The 20,941-nt window shown below is 35.6% G+C and overlaps 1 protein-coding gene across 3 annotated transcripts in view; it reads left to right on the forward strand.

Annotated features, from left to right (window-relative positions):
* Positions 1-2,152: 2,152 nt before the first annotated feature.
* The window catches only part of LOC127856296 (uncharacterized), a 38,605-nt gene continuing 19,816 nt past the window's right edge, over positions 2,153-20,941 (forward strand). Inside the window, exons 1-13 of one of the 3 annotated variants that reach the window (XM_052392406.1) lie at positions 2,153-2,282; positions 2,439-2,621; positions 3,973-4,155; positions 4,412-4,594; positions 6,798-6,986; positions 7,357-7,539; positions 8,005-8,184; positions 8,564-8,746; positions 9,819-9,998; positions 10,390-10,572; positions 15,135-15,338; positions 19,132-19,320; positions 20,282-20,458. In XM_052392406.1, the coding sequence (XP_052248366.1) occupies positions 2,249-2,282; positions 2,439-2,621; positions 3,973-4,155; positions 4,412-4,594; positions 6,798-6,986; positions 7,357-7,539; positions 8,005-8,184; positions 8,564-8,746; positions 9,819-9,998; positions 10,390-10,572; positions 15,135-15,338; positions 19,132-19,320; positions 20,282-20,458 (2,251 nt within the window). In that variant the 5' untranslated portion in view covers positions 2,153-2,248. The remainder of the gene's footprint in view (positions 2,283-2,438; positions 2,622-3,972; positions 4,156-4,411; positions 4,595-6,797; positions 6,987-7,356; positions 7,540-8,004; positions 8,185-8,563; positions 8,747-9,818; positions 9,999-10,389; positions 10,573-15,134; positions 15,339-19,131; positions 19,321-20,281; positions 20,459-20,941) is intronic. The other 2 variants (XM_052392407.1, XM_052392408.1) reach the window with 2 other exon arrangements.

Below are 20,941 nucleotides of genomic sequence, written 5' to 3' on the forward strand. Positions count from 1 at the left end.
ACCTGGGGATACTGAACTTACCATTGAAATGATCGACCGAATGATTGGCCAAATACCACAACGTAAGATTTATCAGTACTACTATATTATTATGTTGAATGCTTTAAAACATTTGTTCTGTGTATCTTCAGTCATAGTTCCAGTATTCAGGACTGTCAGCGGAAGAGGTACTTCTTATTGTGTTATGGGTTGTATCGGATGGTTGGGCTATCGGTCACTTGCCGTCAATAAAGGATCTGGCTGGTTTTAATAAGCATGATGTTTTGGTGTTGTAAACCTAAGCTTAACTTTGTTTACATTTTCCTTTAAGTCTCCATTGTAATAAAGGCAATGATGTGATGATGGTTCTATTTTTATTGTAAAGTAAGGGAGATATCTCATTGTCGTTACCTTCACGTCACAATATATTGTAAAAACTAGAATTCACGTTACTATGGGCACTGTCTTTCCAAACAAATGTCAAATTTTAACCAATTAAAACATTTACACATTGTTAACTTGTTTATCATGATGATGCAGATTTTCTCAAAATTATCGTCATAGAACATATAATGAAAAACAAACAATTAGAAACAATAATTTCAAGATTTTATGATCCAAACATAAAAAAACATAAGTGTGTTGGATTTTCAACTTACCCGAACGTCGACAATTACTATCTAATTGATAGTTTTTGCTTATCGATTTGTTCGGATTGTTAGGCAGTGGGTTATTTAACACTATTTATATTTATAGTTTTATTTAAACGCTTGCATGCAGGGGGGCGTAGAACCAGCTTGCGTGGGACCGCGGAGTTCACGATTGACGATCTGAATCGAATTCGAGGGATGCTGCTGAATGGCATGGATGTCAATTATGATGGAAACCCGGCATTGCCTGGCGATGAACTCCTCACTCGGGCGATGATCAACAGAATGATTTATCAACTAGATCCAGGTACAAAACTAGGCTCACATACACATAATTTACATTATGGTCTGTTGCAAAACACAATTTTGAGAAATGTTTACAAACGTTCCTAGCATACTTAATAAACAGACAACAAATAAACTTTTTACAAATTAAAAGTATTACAATTTACTGCTTGCGTTTACAATTGATCATTGGACCTTATGAATGGCCATACACAGACGCTAACTCAAATGCAACTCTAAGGTTCTAAGATATAAATAGCTTTAATATAATAAAATAATCTGTATGAATTAAAGGAAATTTCAGTCACGATATGAATTCGTAAGTTGCCCTGTTATCTTGTTTCTTCGTAACATATATAAGTGACTTTAAATTGTCCCAAATTTGACAGAAACCAGGCTAACAGGAGGTCTTCGAGGCACATCGCCATTTACATTGGATGCTTTGACAAGAATGCGGACAGAGATGGAACGCAACAACGCCCTGTTCAACACCCGGGGTGAACCTGCCCAGCGTGGAGACACTGTTCTTACCACTGATATGATCGATCGAATGATTGAACAGATACGACAGGCACAACAAGGTAAAACTTAAATTTTGAAATTTTTAAACATTAGAATACAATCACAATGTGTTCAATGTTAAGTAGAAACGGGTTTTTATAAGATTTTTGGTCATATTTCTAGTTGTCCGGACTGTCGGCGAAGAGGTTCTTGTTATTGTTTTACAGGTTGCGTCGGATGTTTGGACAGTTGGTCATTTTCAATCAATAAACGATCATGGGATAATAATAAGCTTCATCGTATGCTGCTGTAAACTTTAGCCTCACCTTGTTTACATCAACCTTTTATTCTACCTAGTAATAACACGGGTGCGATGATGATTTCCAATTTAGTTTGAAGGTGGAGGGAACGACTAATGTTGTGGCCTTAACAATATAAAGTAAAATCGGGAGCTATTGTATCATGATAATACACGGGTTCCGGAATCTATTGTAATAAGGCAAATATACAATATAGTAACAGTCACTTAAAAGTCCAAAGAAACGCAAGCTAAACACATAAGCATTTTATCATAGCCCACCTTTGAAAAATAATATATAATTGATAACAATTTTTGCAAAGTTGTCTAGGAATGTATAATAGTTGGTAGTTGAAAACTTTTCCTATTTATGCGTCTCATGAAGGTGTCCGTACTCCTAGCGGGTTGCCTGGGAAAGTGGGGTTCACGATGGAACAGCTGAATCGAATGCTTCGGATGATGGCGACTGAACGGTGTTGTGTTCAATACGCAGGGAAATGTGGCACAGCAGGGGGAGGAACCACTCACTCGAGAGATGATCAACAGAATGCTTTTGCAAACAGATCCAGGTGAAAAATGAGGTTTTCATATAATTGATTGTTCATTGTGGTATGTAACAAAAAGCTTTTAGATAAATATTTACAAGCGTGTCTGGCATATTCAAAACACAGATCATAAACAGATGACAGGTAAAAGTGACTTACCACGTCTCCTACATATTACAGAAACCGTGGTAACTGGCGGCCTTCCAGGAACAGCGCAGTTTACATTGCAAGCTTTGAACAGAATGCGGACAGAGATGGGCAGGAACAACGCCCGGTTCAATTTATGGGGTGAGCCCGCCCAGGATGGGGACACTGAGCTTACCATGGACATGATTGACCGAATGATTGCCCAGATACCACAAGGTAAGGCATACCTTTGATGCTATTCCAAAATTTCAATACTATAACAATTTGTTTTTTGTTTAATGGTGGTAGTTATATTTCCAGTAGTCAGGTCTACACATGGAAGTGGCACTTCTCATTAGCTAGATTAGAGGCTGCGGTAAACTCTAGCGTCAGTATGTTAACCTTTGCATTTTATTGTGCATTATGATATCATTGGAAAGGGTGCACCGATGATGTATATGTTATTGTGAAGGAGATGGAGACGTCTGATTTTCGTAACCGTAACAATATTAACTAGAAATCGAATCTAAAGGGGTCGTGTGTTTAAAAAAGTCAAACTTCGCCATATGAACAATTGTGTCTTGGTCTGGGAAAACTGGGCTTAATTCATGTGCGTAAAGTGTCGTCCCAGATTAGCCTGTGCAGTCCGCACAGGCTAATCAGGGACGACACTTTCCGCTGTAATGGTATTTTTAGTTTCGATGAAGTCCTTTTTTACCGAAAATCAAGTTTAAGCGGAAAGTGTCGTCCATGATTAGCCTGTGCGGACTGCACAGGCTAATCTGGGACGACACTTTACGCACATGCATTATGACCAGCTTTCTCAGAACAAGACACACAATTTAATGCTTTGAACGTTTGGATCATGACAATACCCGTGTTCTTAGGTAATCGTTAAAGAGCCATTATGTTTAACACATACAAGACACAACATCAAACAATCACTTAAAGGGATCTTTTCACGCTTTGGTAAATTGACAAAATTGAAAAAAGTTGTTTCAGATTCGCAAATTTTCGTTTTGGTTATGATATTTGTGAGGAAACAGTAATACTGAACATTTACCATGCTCTAATATAGCCATTATATGCATCTTTTGACGATTTTAAAACCTAAAAATTATAAAGCGTTGCAACGCGAAACGATTGAATAATTTGGAGAGTTCTGTTTTTGTCGTTAAATTTTGTGAAACTACGAAGATTGCTTATATAAGGTATAAAATACGTTTAGTATGTGTTCTCGGCGGAATAGCTCAGTAGATTAAAGCGTTTTTACTTCAGGACTCTGGCAGGACTCCAGGGGTCACGGGTTCGAAACCTGCTCCGGGCAATGTTCTTTTCCTTTTTTTAATTTTATTCTTGATTTTTTACTGGAGCTTTTACGATCCAATGTTTACATTTATCAATATAAAGCATTTAATGAATAAGTTAAAAAATGTCAAAATCTGTGAAAAGGCCCCTTTAAAGGTGCCAATAAATGCAAACTAACGAATAAGAGGGTTGCATGCTCATATCTGATAATACTGTCTGATGATGTCTTCGTGCGCATACAAATGTTGAACACTGGTTGAAATTATACGTTACCGTGCAGGGAACCGTAGAGTAAGCGGCTTGCCAGGGACCGCAGGTTTCACGCCGGAAGAGTTGAATCGCATGCTAGAACTGATGACGACGCAGGGTATTAACTTCAATTATCAAGGAAATCCGGCACTGCCTGGCGATGAAATTCTCAGTAGGGAGATGATCAACAGAATGATTGTTCAACTAGATCCAGGTAAAAAAAGAAGCTCAAATAGAAGTATCGCGTTAACATATCTTAAACGCACTTAATACACATTATACAAATATAATCAGTTGTTATTTGATGCAGCCAGAATAACATTGTTGACGTATTTAAATACAATATAATTAACTTAATAAATTAACATAATTGTCTATACTGATAAGACTTATTGACTTTAATATTCCCGTATATTCGTATTAGTTTATAATTTATGTCAGTGACCTAACGTATGTCCCAAATTTAACAGAAGCCATACTAACTGGTGGGCGTGAAGGTACAGCGCTGTTCACATTGGACGCTTTGAACAAAATGCGGACGGAGATGGACAGTAACAACGCCAGGTTTAATTTCCGGGGTGAGCCTGCCCAAGGTACAGACCCTGTTCTTACCATGGAAATGATCGACCAAATGATTGGCCAGATACCACAAGGTAAGACTTAACATTTGACAATACATTTTATGCCATGCTGGTGTTATTTATGCTTAACTGTATTTCCTATTGCCTTTAATTCTGCATTATGATAGTGTAGACACGGATGCGATGAAGATTTCTGTTATATTATAAATGAAGGAGACATTGTCTGATTTTTGCTAACGTCACAGTAAATAGTTTAAACTATCGCTAACTTTGCCAGATGCACTGTTTTTTCAAGCAATGGTCAAGTTTTGTTATATCACACATTCGTATTTTATGACCCCGAAGGAGGGCATATAGTGATCGCACTGTCCGTCTGTATGTTCGTCTGTCTGTCCGTCTGTCTGTCTGTCCGTCACACTTTGCGTTTAGGTTTCGAATCAAAGTACTGACAGTACTGGTGTGACGATGCTTTTAAAAAGGATGGATATAAAAGCATCAATTTAAGTTTATCTACATCATCACAATTGTGTATGTGGGTACGAAAATTTTGGGAAAGAAAAAAAAAATATGTACGCAAATTTTGGGTACAAAAGTTATGCCAAAACAAAATTGGGTTCGAACAAAAATTTGGTTAAAAAATGGGTAGGAAAACAATTGGGTAGGAAAATAAATTTGGGTAGGAAAAAAATTAGGGTACGAAAAAAACATTTGAGGGTACGGGGAAGTAGTACCCGTGGGTAACTTGACCCATTCAGCGAATCTGGGAGGCTGGTTACATTCTTGATCAAATATAACAAGAATAACTTTAAAAAATATTCGACGTGTATTTTCTGTACCACTTATCTTAAAAAACATTTGTGGGTTATAACATAACGTTTCAGCAGATATATTCAAAACTTGACATGCTCTTTAATTACGCCATGCTCTTTAATTTCACATGTCTATCATACCAAACTTTATATTTCGTTGTTTCCTTTCCTAAGTTAATGATAATTGTGTACGGATGTGATTTCACATGCCCATGAACATATATTTGTTTTCTCTTTTGATTATTGTTTTTTCTCTTATTCAATAAGCTTAGGCATGTTTGTTCGTTAAGTACGATAATACTTTAATGATGATTCCCGAAAGTAGGTATGAGCACATAGTCGTAAGAGCATTTGAATACGTGAGCACATGGAAGGGTTAATTAAATCTCCGCGATATGACCTAATATGTGTTTAAAACAGCAAACAATATCCAACAAACGAATGAATTATCAAACATAGTATGTGAACTGACGTGGCTCTGTAATTTCTGTTTGCAAAGGTTATTAAATATGCAAAATGAGATAGCACGCATAAAAGCGAGTTTCATGGATATCGTACGGTTATTATGTTGTTCATATACCATATTCGCTATAACGTTTACAAATGGCAGGTTCGAAATAATTCGTTTTCTTTACACTCACGATCGCGTTAAACGTTAATTATACACGTTTTCATTCGCAATTTATTTATTAAATCACGACAAATGTAAAATACAATACAGAAAATGCATAGTTGTTTCATTGATCTATAAACATATAATGGATTGAATATAGCTGATTTAAAATTTATGTTTTCAAACCATTGTTAAATCTTTTCCCCAGAAATTGCTGTCCTATTTATAGCTGAGCCTCCTTTACATGTATCAATGATAATTAGCGAGGTATGCCGATTAGAAAAATCGAGCTATCTCAATCGGACTTGCTCGGTCTTGTACATAGGCCGCCATTGTGAAGAATTCTTTTATGGTATGATAACTCAGACGAGCTGCTTTGCAGCATCGTTAAAAATGCTCATGACTTCTATGTCGCTTCAGATGTAACATTCATATTTGGTATGCATGTGTATATGGACAAGGCCTTTCCATACGCACAACAATTTTGACCCCTTTGACCTTGACATTGAACTTAGGTTCCGCGTTAAGGTTTCGAAAAATGTGCTTAGATTTTGAAAAATGCTCATAATTTCTATCAAAGCGTTTATCGGGAGCATATGTCATCCTATAGGAGACAGCTCTTGTGTTCAACTGTTGTATCATAATAATACAGGTGTTCTCATATAAATTGTTACAGACCCATCTTGTTAAAAAACAAATATGAAACCATCACTTTAATCAAATAAAATAAACAACACATGGGTGGAATTGTTTTTTTAACATCGTCAAAGAATATATATTTAATAAGTTGAACTTATATAGTATAGTTATTTTTTATTTTAATATTGCTTTTAATATACAAATATACATGCAGGGACCCGTAGAACGAAAACGATCAGCGTGGCTAATACTGCGAGGTTTACGATGGAAGATTTAATTCGAATGTTACGAATGATGTCGACGGACGGTACTGAGTACAATTATCAAGGACAAGTGGCACAAGCAAACGACGCAGTTCTTACTCGGGAGATGATCAACAGAATGATTTTAGCACTAGAACCAGGTAGAGAACAAAGTTAACATACAAAAAATTCTTTATTATTCTGTTGCAAAAATAAATTTGAGCAATATTTCAAACTCATCCAGCATACAGAATAAACATATCGTAAATTTTAATTAATTCTTAATAAACAGCTCACAATAAAATGATTGCGTTTTTAACTGGTCACCAGACCTAATTAATAACATTTTACAAAAATATGTGTACTCAAATGCAGCAAGAGTTACATTTCGTTATCTGTTTGAGTACAGTAAAATAACTCGTATAAATATACAGGAAGTTTTCTTCTGTTTTAATGATTGAACTTCAGTGTGAATTGTTTTATTATTTCTTTGGAATGTACGTTAATAAACGACTGTCCCAAATGTAACAGAAACCGTGCTGACTGGTGGGCTTCGAGGCACAGCGCCGTTTACACTGCAAGCTTTGAACAGAATGCGGAGACAGATGCAAGTGTCCAACGCCCTGTTCAACTACCGCGGTGAGCGTGCCCAGCAGGGGGACTCTGTTCTTACCATTGGCATGATCGACGAAATGATAAGCCAAATACCACAAGGTAAGCCTTAACTTTTATAATATTTGAATATTTTGACACTATAATAATTTTTAGTGCTGTGTGGATTCAATGGTTTATTTATATTCTGTTTTATTTCTTGTTAGATCATTTAGCCAGTGATTCTTCTTAGTATCCCCCCAAAATGCGGAGGGATATAGAATTGGTGTTAATCTGACACTCCTTTCGTCTGTTTTACCGTCCGTCCGTCAGTCGCCCACTTGTCATTAATAGGGACCACGAGACGATCATCAGCTTTATCTTATGCTGCAGTAAACTTAAGCTTAAATTTGATTACATTCGCCAGTAAATCTCCATGATGATAATATATGCAAAAATAAGATGATGATTCTCGTTTTATTTAAAGACTTTCTAATTGAAAACGACTTTTTGTTTGGAATTCAGTTGTCAGATAAAGTGTATTAGTGGGTCGTTGACCACTGGTTTGATTTAAAGTTTGGATTTCAGGGGTCCGTAGAACTAGCATGCCTGGGACCGCGGATTTCGAGATCGAAGATCTGACTCGAATGTTACGAATGATGACGACGGACGGTGCCGAGTTCAATTATCGAGGAAACATAGCCCAGGAAGGAGAGCAAAGACTCACTCGGGCGATGATCAACAGAATGATTTTACAACTAGACCCAGGTTATTCACGAGACTCACAAACAAATCAATCTTCATTATGATCTGTTTCGAAAACATTTTGAACAACTTTACACACTCACCTGCTATTCTGAATAAACGTATCATAATGCAAATGATTGGTAAATAAACAGATCACGATAAAATGCGTGCGTTTGCAACTGGTTACCGGACTTTAATTAATCACTTTCTTCAAAATAATTAGTTGTAATATGATGCAGCTAGATGTACACGTTGTTATTTGTGCAAATAAAATCAAATAATTGTTTTATATTAACAGGAATGTATTTCCTGTTAAGGCTTAATGAGTTTTACTGTCTCTTTTATTACCGTGCCTTAATAATTCAGATGAGTTACTAAATAAGTGTCATAAATTTACCAGAAGCCGTGCTTAGTGCCGAGTTACCAGGAACTGCGCCGTTTACATTGAACGATTTGATCAGGATGCGGACAGAGATGGACAGAAACAACATCAATTTCAACATACGGGGTGAACGTGCAGGGCCAACGGATACTCTTCTTACGTCGGAAATGATCAACCAAATGTTTGGCCAGATACCTCAGGGTAAGACTTGTTTCAGTTTAAAATTTAAATATATGAATACTTGAACAATTTGTATGATGTCAGTTGGGACCGGGCTTTTGTTTTTATTATGTGTCTTGTTCTGATAAAACTGGGCATAATTCATGTGCGTAAAGTGTCGTCCCAGATTAGCCCTGCAGTCTGTACAGGCTTATCAGAGACAACACTTTCCGCTTAAAATAGATTAGGAACTACACAGGCTAATCTGGAACGCGCTTTACGCACATGAATTAAGCCCAGTTTTCTCAGAACAAGACACAAATATTATGAGTTCCAATCTTCAGGACTGTCTATGGAAGTGGTACTTCAAATTATGTTTTGTGTTGTGTCGGGTGATTAGGCAGTTGATCTCTCGCAATCAATTAGGACCTAGTGAAGTTCACGATCTGCTGTATAAGTTAAGCTTCACTTTGTTAACGTTAGCCTTTGCGTTGCCGTTATGAAAAATTTTGCACAGGTGCGATGCAGTATCTCGTTTAAGGTCACTCACCGTGGCGTTAGGTATAGCGCCCAGAAGGTCACGGGTTCGATCCCCACCGTGAGACCGTTCTTTAGATCTCCATCATAAAACACAAAGTACTGGTTCTAGGCCCAGGAAACGGACTCGATCGCGTTTCAATCAACCACAGGCTTTCGATGCAATCGAGTATCAATAAATAGGTTTAAACTAAGAATCTCGTTATATGTAAAGCGAATGGACAACGTCTCATTTTTTTTAACCTTAACAATCTTAAATGTAATTACTAGATTGAACATAACCAGGCGCTTTCCAAAAAATGCTTTTTTTCACGGTATAACAAATTTGAATATTTGAATGTTGTATAAAGATAATAAACGTTTTCTCAAATTAATCGCAATTGAGCCATCTTGTATAAAATAAGAAGCAATCATTGAAATAAATCAATACAAGAGAAAAAAACAAATGGGTGGGTGGAATTTTTATCATATCCTAACATCGGCTTAGACTTTTAGAGCGATGACATTTTTGCGAAGGAAAAGGAAAGTCTAGTAGTGGGTTTTTGAACACTTGATTTTTATCAACGATTACATGCAGGGATCCGTAGAGTGAGCTTACCTGGGATCGCGGGATTCACGATGGAAGATCTGAATCGAATGCAACGAAGAATGACTACGGACGGTCTTGAGTTCAATTATCAAGGAAATGTTGCCCAGCCGGGAGATGAAAGACTTACTTGGGCGATGATCAACAATATGATTTTGCAACTAAATCCAGGTACATACGAGACTCACATACATGAACACATATCTGTTCATCATGATTTGTTGCGAAAACATGTTAAGCAACATATCAAACTCACCTGCCATTCTGTATAAATATATCATGATGTAAATGCTAACTAAATAAACAGATCACGATAAAATGCATTCGCTTGCATTTGGTGAACAGACTTTATGAACGAAATTCTACATATTTGTGTATTTGTTCTCTGAAGCAGCTGGATTAACACATTGTTACTTGTTTCAATAAAATGAAATATCTGTATAAAATTACAGAAATGTATCTCCTGTTATATCGTATTTAGTTTCACTATCCCTTCACTTTCTTATCTCATGCCTTTGTTATTTATATAAATTACTAAACAAGTGTCATACAAATTTAACAGAAGCCGTGCTTACTGCCGAGCTACCAGGAACATCGCAGTTTACATTGAACGATTTGAACAGGATGCGGACAGAGATGGACAGAAACAACGTCAATTTCAACTTACGGGGTGAGCGTGCAGGGCCTACGGATACTCTTCTTACGTCGGAAATGATCAACCAAATGATTGGCCAGATACCTCAGGGTAAGAATAATTTTTTAATATCATTGTAGTATTTGAATACTTCAACAATGTGTTTTATTTCATTTTGATTCTGGGGTTTGTATACCTTTTTATTAGTTCCAATCTGCAGGACTGTCAGCGGCAGTGGCACTGTGTTTTGTGGTGTGTGTTTTTTCGGATGATTGGACAGTCGGTCACTCGCCATCAATAAAGTAACACGTAACGATTATTAGCTTCAACGTTTGCTGATGCGAACTTAAGTTCACTTTGTTTACATGTTTAGTTAATTCTGCATTATGATAGTATTTGCAAGTTGCGATGATGAGTCCCGTTTAATTGCAAAGTAATAGAAAACTTCATATTTTCGTAACCTTAACAGTAAACCTTTTATAACAAGAAGAATTGTCTTTCTAAAAAGAATCAAATGTCGAAATATAACATATTCTTAATAGTGATGTTATCATGATAATACAAGTGTTATGAAATAATTCGAAATCAAGCCATCTTGTAACACAAAAACAACAACACACAATCGTGAAAAAAAAATAAATTCATCCCCAAGAAACGTAAAATAAACAAAGAGTGAGTGATGTATATATCTTATCAAATCATCGGCAAAGACTATCTGATTGACAACAATTTTGCAGTTCTAGTTGTCCGGGAAGGTCTATTGTTGTTGTTGAACACTGGCGCTCTATGTACGATTTCATGCAGTTATCCGTAGAACGAGCTTGCCTGGGACCGCGGCTTTCACGCTAGATGAGCTTAGATTGATGGCGACGGATGGTGCTGAGTTCAATTATCGTGGAAATGTTGCACAGCCCTGGGATGAACCTCTCACTCGGGCGATGATCAACAGAATGATCTTACAACTAGAACCAGGTTTAAATGGCCCACATACAAATTACTCTCAATTATTATATGTTGCAACCATATATGTTAGCAATTTAAACACTCACATGACCTACTTAATAAACTGGTCATTATTTAAATGCGTACTGTGAAACAGATAAAAATATACAGATTATTATACTTAATCCCGGACAAGAATAACACGTTGTTAATTGTTTGAATACAAAATGTGTATACTGTACAAATACATTTCTCTCTGATATGGCTCATTTAGTTTCATGATCTCTTGTAATCTGTTTGCTTTGTAATGTGTATAGGTTACTAAACATTGTTACCAAATTTTACAGGAACCGTGCTTACTGCTGCGCTTCCAGGAACAGCGCCATTTACATTGGAGGATTTGAACAGGATGCGAACAGAGATGGACAGAAACAACATTAATTTCAACTTACGGGGTGAGCGTGCAGGGCCTACGGATACTCTTCTTACGTCGGAAATGATCAACCAAATGTTAGGCCAGATTCCGCAAAGTAAGACTAACTTTTATATATACTATTTTTATATTTTAATACTTTAACAATTTGTGTTGTATTGTTTTGATTCCGTGATTTGTATATCTTCTGTAATCGTTCCAGTCTTCTGAACTGTCAGCGGAAGTGGTACGTTCTTTTTGCGTTATGGGTTGTGTTTGATATTTGGACATTCCGTTAATTGTCACCAATAAAGGGCCGCGTGATGGTAATTAATTTGAAGTAATGCTGCCGTAAATCGAAAAATCAATTTGCTAACATTTACCTTTAATTCTCAGTAATGGTATGATATGACATGTTATGATATGCTTTTGTCATGAAAAAAGGCAATATGCCCATCATTCCACGTATAACACAATACAAAAAAATATATAACTGATTGATGCTGGGGCATGTTACGTTATGTTTGATATCTATACATACAGTTTTATTGCAAATGGATGGGAGACTACTGATGTTCGTAACCTGAACAAACTAGAACTTTCATTACCAGATGCACTGTCTTTCAAAATAAAAATTGCATAAAAACACTTGCACTTATATCAATTAGACAATAATTGCTCTTCGTATATCGCTCATGGTTTGTGCTAATAAATCATTTTTTCACGGTTGAGAAGAACAACTCTCACTTAACTATGAAATTTCTGGAGAAAGCAGTTCTTAACAACAGTTCAACCGCTAGTTATTTTACGTTATAAAGAAAATTAAAACAACATATCAATAAGTTCACGCTATATCACCAATTAATACTTCTGCAGTCGAACAAAAAAGAAGCTTTACGTTGGAGCAGCTCGACAAAATGATCGAGGATACCCGGGCAGGACGGGTCATCTACAATACTGTAGGCCAGCCCGCTCATAGTTTGTGCTAATAAATCCTTTTTTCACAGTGGAGAACAACTCTCACTTAATTATGATGTTTCTGGAGAAAGTAGTTGTTATCAACAGTTCAACCGGTAGTCATTTTACGTTACAAAGAAAAATGTAAACAAAATATATCAATAAGTTCACGCTATATCACCCATTAATACTTCTTCAGTCGAACCAAGAGGAAGCTTTACGTTGGAGCAGCTCGACAAAATGATCGAGGATACACGGGCAGGACGGGTCATCTACAATACTGTAGGCCAGCCCGCGACCCCAGGACCAAATGACATTGACCCTCGAACAGCTCTTAAGATTTAAAGCCGGACTGGAAGGTATGTTGATGCATTAAAAATAATAATCTTGTGAGTTCAAAGTTTCAGAAAAGGGCTTCTGAAGCAAATTGCGATTTCGAAATAATCAGTGGTCATTTTTATATCGTATGAGATTTAAAATAAACATTTTCAGAGTATCTGATCTAAAAATGGTTTTCATATGTTTAATGCAATTCAAATTGAATTTTACCTTACACTTGTTTATAATTCATTTGATTAATTTTAAGTCATTATTCGTTATATTTATGGAATAAAACTATTATTTAATTGGACAGAAATATCCAATTGATGTACACGTTTTTTTTTCATTTTCATCTTCATGCTATCGCTTGTCATTATAACTGTGTCAGGGATAGTGATTAATCAATGTCTGCTCGCTTGGAGCAGTTAGAATTTAGCATGGTCAAGTCAATCTTAGAAGCTGATAGTCCGACCGTGCAACCAATGCAAACTGGAATCATTTTTTCCAACAGTTTATAACGTTATTAAAAAACAGAAGATTTTCTCTCAGGAAAGGGCATTACGCATTGAATCCAGGTCACTAACTTTATATTTTGTTTTATTTGGTTTAAAGTAAGTATAAAATTATTATTACGCTAACTTGTTGCTGGGCTCATTATTTTACTTTTGCAAGAGTACACCGGTAAAGACATTTACCATTCCGGCCAACCTACTGTAAAATGTTAGTTTCTATTTATGTTTGCGCCATTATGGCGGCATATGTTGGTAATCTTTGCTTACATAGGAAGCATATCAGAAATGCAGTGGAACAGATTAAACACCGTTTCTCATTTGATAATTGAATCGAATATCGTAGCAATGTCCTCAATCACACTTCCTAAAAATTTAACGTGCAAGGCCGGCCAGCCAGAAGATGTGAGCCAATTCTTACGGAAGCCCATATCAACTTCATGATTTCATCGATCACACACGGTGTTATATTAAGTGTAGTGCGCAAAATCTCATTTTGGTGATAAAATGCATCCGTCCAAGACCGATACAAACGTTTTATGACTGACATCGTAAAAACCATCCGTTCAACAGCTTGTTTGAATGTAAACCTCTATACGTTCAATAAAATCCAAACATAAGTTTGATAGAATCTTCTTTTTTTCTCCTTACTACGCTATGCTGTATTATATAGATGCTCTTTTTAAGCCTTCGCAAAACTTACTTAGATGTCATTTAGAAAAAAAATGGCCTGCTACGTGTTTCGTTGATATTATAATGAATTAATTGCGCTTTTGCTTAATTAGTTTTGATATTATAATGTTTCCTCTTAATAGTCTGAACTGAAAAATGTTTTCGATTAAAAGACAACAACCATCTATTTGCAGAATGGTATAAAATATGTTTCATAAGTTAACTAAGACACAAAAAAGCAATTATGCCAAGATCTAACTTCATGTTTCTGATATGTTGGACCTCATGAACGCGAATGCAATATTTTACCAATCCTAAATATCCGACGTGTAAAGCACAAAGATCATTCCTAAAGTGATATTATCGGCATATTTCACTGTTGAATTGAGCTGAAAAGAATTAACAGGTTAAAAGAGTTAGTTAAAATGTGGTTTCTGACCAATTATCTGCAACTCATCTTGCTACCAGTTGTTTATAAAAAAAAACATATATTATATTCGATATTTTACATGACTCACCCAGTTGCGAAATGATCCGTTAAACAAAAATGTGTCTTTGTGTCGTATGAACGAATCTGCACTAAAACTAGATTTAGATTCACATCGTAAATCGAATCATTTCTGTCGTCAGTTGTCAAAATGAAAGTACGGTTGATATTCAAATGCATTATTTTTTCTCTTTCCGGGATATTGTTTTAGTATGTTGATGCTGCATTAACAAATATAAGTGTACATGAAGTGAAAACATTAAAAATAAACAACGGTAGCGATAGGCACCTATAAACTGTAAGATGCCCATAATATCATTTTAAATCGTGAATTTAACTAGTTTTATTAAATGAATATTTTGTACCCAAATAGGTGTCCCGACGACACCGGTAGGCACACCATCAGGTCGGATCGAAACAGCGAAGTTTACTATAGCTCAGTTGAACACAATGCTTGCTGATATCGATGCCAATAATGCCCAGTATAATACGAATGGACAGAGGTTTAGTCCTGGCGATGTCCTGCTTACGCGAGACATGATTCTCACCATGATTTCCCAGTTTCCCGCAACTACAGGTAAATAGTACTAATGTAACTATGAGGTTCCCGTATTATATAAAAGCTGCAAAGGAGTTTGTATAAGCCACTGATTACAAACGGCAACGATTGATTTAAATGATTGTGAATGGGTTGTTTGCATTGTATGATATGTTCGCCAACTGCATTATATTTAAACACACATTTTTGCACGCACATTACTGCGGATCTTCTGTCCGTGCGCTTAGGATTTCGTCGAATAGTATGACATATTGGGATAGCGGTCATTACCGGCCATTCCTTAATATGTCTCATGATATTTAGCGATGTTCAAGCCGTCCTAAGCATACGACCATTTAACTGACAAAGTTCGGTGGCATGCCTGTAACATTATGTGGGTCGCCGTCATTTGTTTTCTCTCTATTTAGGTTTACATGTGTACCTGTTAACTGCAACTTACATTATGGTGCTTTTCCATGTATATCTTGTCCGTATCTGCAGAAATCCATAAGTGACCGATTGGATGCGTACTTATTTATCATATTTTATTAAAGCATTTTCTTGCAAAGCCATACATAAATCACATATATTGATGTTTATAAACATATTAACTTTAAAGCACTTATACTATTTTTATGAATCATTAATGATACCGTAGATATTCACGATACCACCATATGCGAACATGTTTGCGTTCGTAAAAAATGTTCGATGCACACCGTATACTATTTAAAAAATTTATTTTAATTTTGATTTACACACTTTGGTTTAAATATACTACTATAATTTTCAATGGGAAACGAGTATACATGGAAAAGCGATGACGCAAGTATAAAGTTACGGATATATGAAATTATCCTCGTCCTAGTATGTGTAATATACGTTAAACGAAACCATCTGCCCATGTGTAGCTCTTGAATATGCGCCTGATAACCAATACTTGGTTTACCTTTTTAAGCGTTTTTTATAAGGTAAAACTTTTTTTTGGCCTGAACATTACTAAACCTAATCATTAAATTAATATTTGACATATAATTACGTTACTTAACTAAAAACGAGAATTGGTAGAATATGGATTTTAATTCACGAGTGGTCATAGTAAATATTTCGTTTTTGTATGATCACGAGTGAATGAAAACCCATATACCAAAAAATCCAACAAATTTTCTTTTTAGTTTATGCTTTCAAGTGATTATTTGTGTATTTAAACTGGAGAATCACCTTAAAATAATGACGTCATGACATAAAACACGTCATTTCATAGTAAAACCACAGGAGGGAAGCCCATATTATATATATATGCTATAATAGAAATATATATGCTATAATAAAAACTATTATAGCATATTTATATAAAAAAAATATCAAAAATACTATGGGCTTCCCTACTGTGAGTAAAACAGTGGAAATTATCGATAATTTTCACTTTTAAATTTCAATTTTCTGAAACAGTAAATTATCAGTTTTAATTTAATGATATTTCTCTATAAACGACCGGTAAGCATAAAATATATTGGAATCTCAGAATAATTCTGTATTCGGGGCAACCTTATTTATTTAATCGACAAATGGTTGATAATATTACTTGGAATGTATGGAAAAGCAGTGACAGAATATACAGAAAGTAACTACTTTATTTGAGAACGGATGTAAATTCTTATGGTTGTCTATAGTCAATGCAAAATAATGTTTACACTGGCATCGCAAAACGCGAAGCAATTAAAATAATGCAAATTGATGATTGCACAGTGTTCTATAGAAAAACGAAGTAAACAAATAAGACATAGACATTTAATGTATCATTTGTAGACGTCATGCCAAGTGAGTCTGTGAGAGCCGAATTTAGACTGACAGACTTACAGAGAATGCTAAAGGAAATGGATGAAAGCAACCTACAGTTTAATTTGTTTGGGCTTCCAGCACAAAAAGGCGACGCTATTCTAACTCGACAGATGATCAACAACCTTATAAGCCAAATTAGTAACTCAGGTACAGTTCTTCGGTCCCATCTGAGGACCTAAATTAAGGACAGAGTTGTATTTCATATGCGTGAAGTGTCGCATATATAAGCGCAGGCTATTCGGGGACAACACTTTCCGTCTTAATTGGATTTTTTTTCTTTAAACGAAAATTACCATTAAAGCGGAAAGTGTCGTCCCTGAGTGCGCAGACTTGTCCGGGGCAACGCTGACCACATATGGCAAAAGTCCAGTGTTTGATGACGCGGCTCAAATGGTGTTGGAGTATGTTAGTATATTAAGCCATCCTTAACTGCATTCAGATCGAATTTACGAGTAAAGTTGAATTTGACTACATTATTTTGCATTGACTATTATGACTGTTCATTCAGAACCGTTCAAATTTGTAACCAAATACCGATGAGTAAAAGCTAAGCGAACAATTTTTATTTATTGTTAATTAGCAGCTCGTGAAATGTGGTTTTCAACTTTTGATTTGATGGTACACATCAAACGCCCCATCACGTATTTTAAAGACGTGGTTTCAGAACAATACGATAAAAATTAATTTACTATCAGGTTTTTTCACACTATATCGTCTGTTTTTGGTTTGAACAACGATTGTATTTGGAATATTACGATTATGACAAGTAACAAAACATTTTCAAATTATCTTTTTAGACTGGAACACTGTTAAATTTGAAATTCGCTCATTTTTTTAATTTTAATTTCATTAAAAAACAGATAAATCATACAACTACCAGTTATTTGAACATAAAATTATCAATTTTTAAAGGAACATTACTACTCGAAATCAACGAAAATTTCGTGCAATATTTCGTAAAATAAGGCTAAACCATTAAAAATCGTTGTTTCTTCTGGCCATTGTCAAAATTTCAACGCCAGATGTGCTCGTTTTTATTATGGTTTTAACATGGTACCATATTAGTGTTCGTGTGCCGTATCAATAGATATATTCGCAGGAAGTTAACATGGAATTTATTGTGGTCACAAATAAATAAAAACGAGCATTTTGTATCTACAAAAATCTATGTAATCATACCACATCTAGCGTTGAAATTGTCGCTATTGCTATAAGGAATACTGATTGGTTAGGTGTTAACTTTATTTTACGAAATACTTTACGAAATTTTCGTTGATTTTGAGCGTTATAGAGACTTTAAGGGACAAGGAAAAATAGATTCCCATCGTTATGTAAATTATACGTTTAAAATAAATACACTTTACTAAAATGTGTAATGCAAAAGTAGGAACTTGATAGAAAAAAAGTAAGAAAAAGATGGTATCAAACTCATGACTCAGGAGCCAAACAATGAAATGACATTGGCAATCACTTTACCCAACTGCGCTTTCATGCTTGTTTAAGAACTCCCTCCAATAAAGGCAGACATATACTTATCTTAATAATAACGCTGAAATGTACACATTAAAAGTTCGAAATAAAAAGAATCCAAATTATAAAATTAATTTATCTCATACTTCAAAATTATTTTCCTGTTCTATATATCGCGAGTTGTATCCGTTATTATATAACAACTATTATTTGTGTACAATTCAGAGTTTGTAGACGGCACCACTATGAGGCACGTTTAAATTACACTGTCCATCTAAAATAAGTGATGTCAATGTGACGTAAAATTGTTAATTGTGGTATATTGATATGATATATAAATAGCAAATAATGGGGTATAACTTATTGCATTTTGAATGGTTTTAATAGTCAAGTAAAAACGCCGTTATTTGAATGCTCATTGTTTAAGTTTACTTCTTTTGGCAAACTTCATAATATAATTATTGTATTATCTCTCTGACACTTCGATAAATACATAACGTTTCACAAATACCGATTTTAGTACCAGAAGCTCCTCTTTTACCGGGCCAAACCATCAGGTTTTTAAGACCTCAACTTGTGAACTTTTTGCAACGAATGATCGCGGACAACGTTAGGTTCAATACTCGAGGTGAACTGGCCAGTGATGGAGATACTAACATTTTGACACGTGAAATGATCAACGATCTTCTCAGACAATTAGATGCCACAGGTAATACCCAGAAATGTATTTGACTAGAATGCAGTAAGATGGACATATCATCCAATGCAAACAACCCATCAGCAACCATATAAATCAATCGTTGGTAATCTTTGGCTTATAAAAACTCAGTTGCAGCTATTATATAAAAAACATCAAACGTTATACAACTGTTATAAGGTTTGCACCAAATTTACTTTTGTGTCACAATGATTTGACACCGGTACAATCAAATAATTAAAGCACCATTTGCCACCTTGGACATTCTGTCCAAACGTTAAATAAATAAATACCGCACTTTTTTATGTCCGGCTAAGTATTGGTTATGTCGGTAATGTCCAATTGTTTTGAAGTTCCGACCCGTTTAATTAAATCACGAGTGATTTTACAACAGGCATTATAACGAAAAACCGTTGGTGATTGCCGCAATAAATTTCGATTGTGTAACAGGTTTATAAAATTCGTACACCTAACGTTGATTTTTTTATAACCTCTACTCGGCCCTTTTCTGCAAAGAACTTACACAATCGTTACAATAATGTTACGCACCCCCTCCCCCCCCCCCCCCCCAAAAAAAAAAAAAAAAAAAACACAAAAAAGTAAGCTCCATTGATTACAAATTATTAATGTGACGCGATATGTCTTGTTCAATACAGTAAACCTATTATACGTATTAATGCAAATTAAGCCAAATTAAACAAACATTAATATTAAGAAGAAATAAAGAATACTAATTGTTTTTCTTATGTATTGCAGATATTATGTGTTCGTCAAATTTGCTAGAGCGTGCGCTAATGAAGGTGTATTTAACTCTAGATATTTTATGAATTTCCGTAACTTCTTTAACGTTACGAGTCTCCGCCACTGACTTGTTGCAGAATATACCACACTTAGTTTCCTAAAAAAAAATACATAAAAAGACGTGCGTTGTGAAAGAATCTGAGATAAACGCAAATTGAATTATGTGTTTAAGAATCCGGTGTTCGGTTTGGACGATTCAGTCTAGCTGATGTCAACCGCATGATAGCTGAAATGCAAGACACGTTCGACCCGCAATTGTTCAATTTCAACGGCCAGCCGGCCGGCCGAGATGAACCTACCCTATCTCTGACGCAGCTGGAATCAATTAGAGATAGGCTCAGAGGATCAGGTAAAATTACCCGCCAATACACTCAATCCCTGAATGCATAAAATATTTTGTATAATAACTTATTAAAATTGGTGTACTGTATGGTCTCTGCATAAGACGAATAGCCTTGGAACGGTCCTAAAAATGCATTGGAGTTTAAACCGGTTGACATTATTCACAAACATCTTACCTAAGGATGACTCTACGGTGGCATAGAGGTGACATTCACTCCTCTTTTTGAAATTGCACTCCTCTTTTTTCTATCTCGTGGCCACGACTTAGTAACTCGTGGCCACGAGTTAGCTATGTCGTGGCCACGAGATAGAAAAAAGAGGAGTGCAATTTCAAAAAAGAGGAGTGAATGTCACCTCTATGCCACCGGATGACTCAAGAAATAGACAAGTGTCAATGTGTCACAGCAGCAAGTGGTATATGAATACTATGCGCTTATCGTAAGGTTGGAGCTCCACAAAACAGATTTAGACCCCCAATTGTTTGCAAAGA

This window comes from Dreissena polymorpha, chromosome 13 (assembly GCF_020536995.1).
Source record: "Dreissena polymorpha isolate Duluth1 chromosome 13, UMN_Dpol_1.0, whole genome shotgun sequence".
NCBI classification, from domain to species: domain Eukaryota; kingdom Metazoa; phylum Mollusca; class Bivalvia; order Myida; family Dreissenidae; genus Dreissena; species Dreissena polymorpha.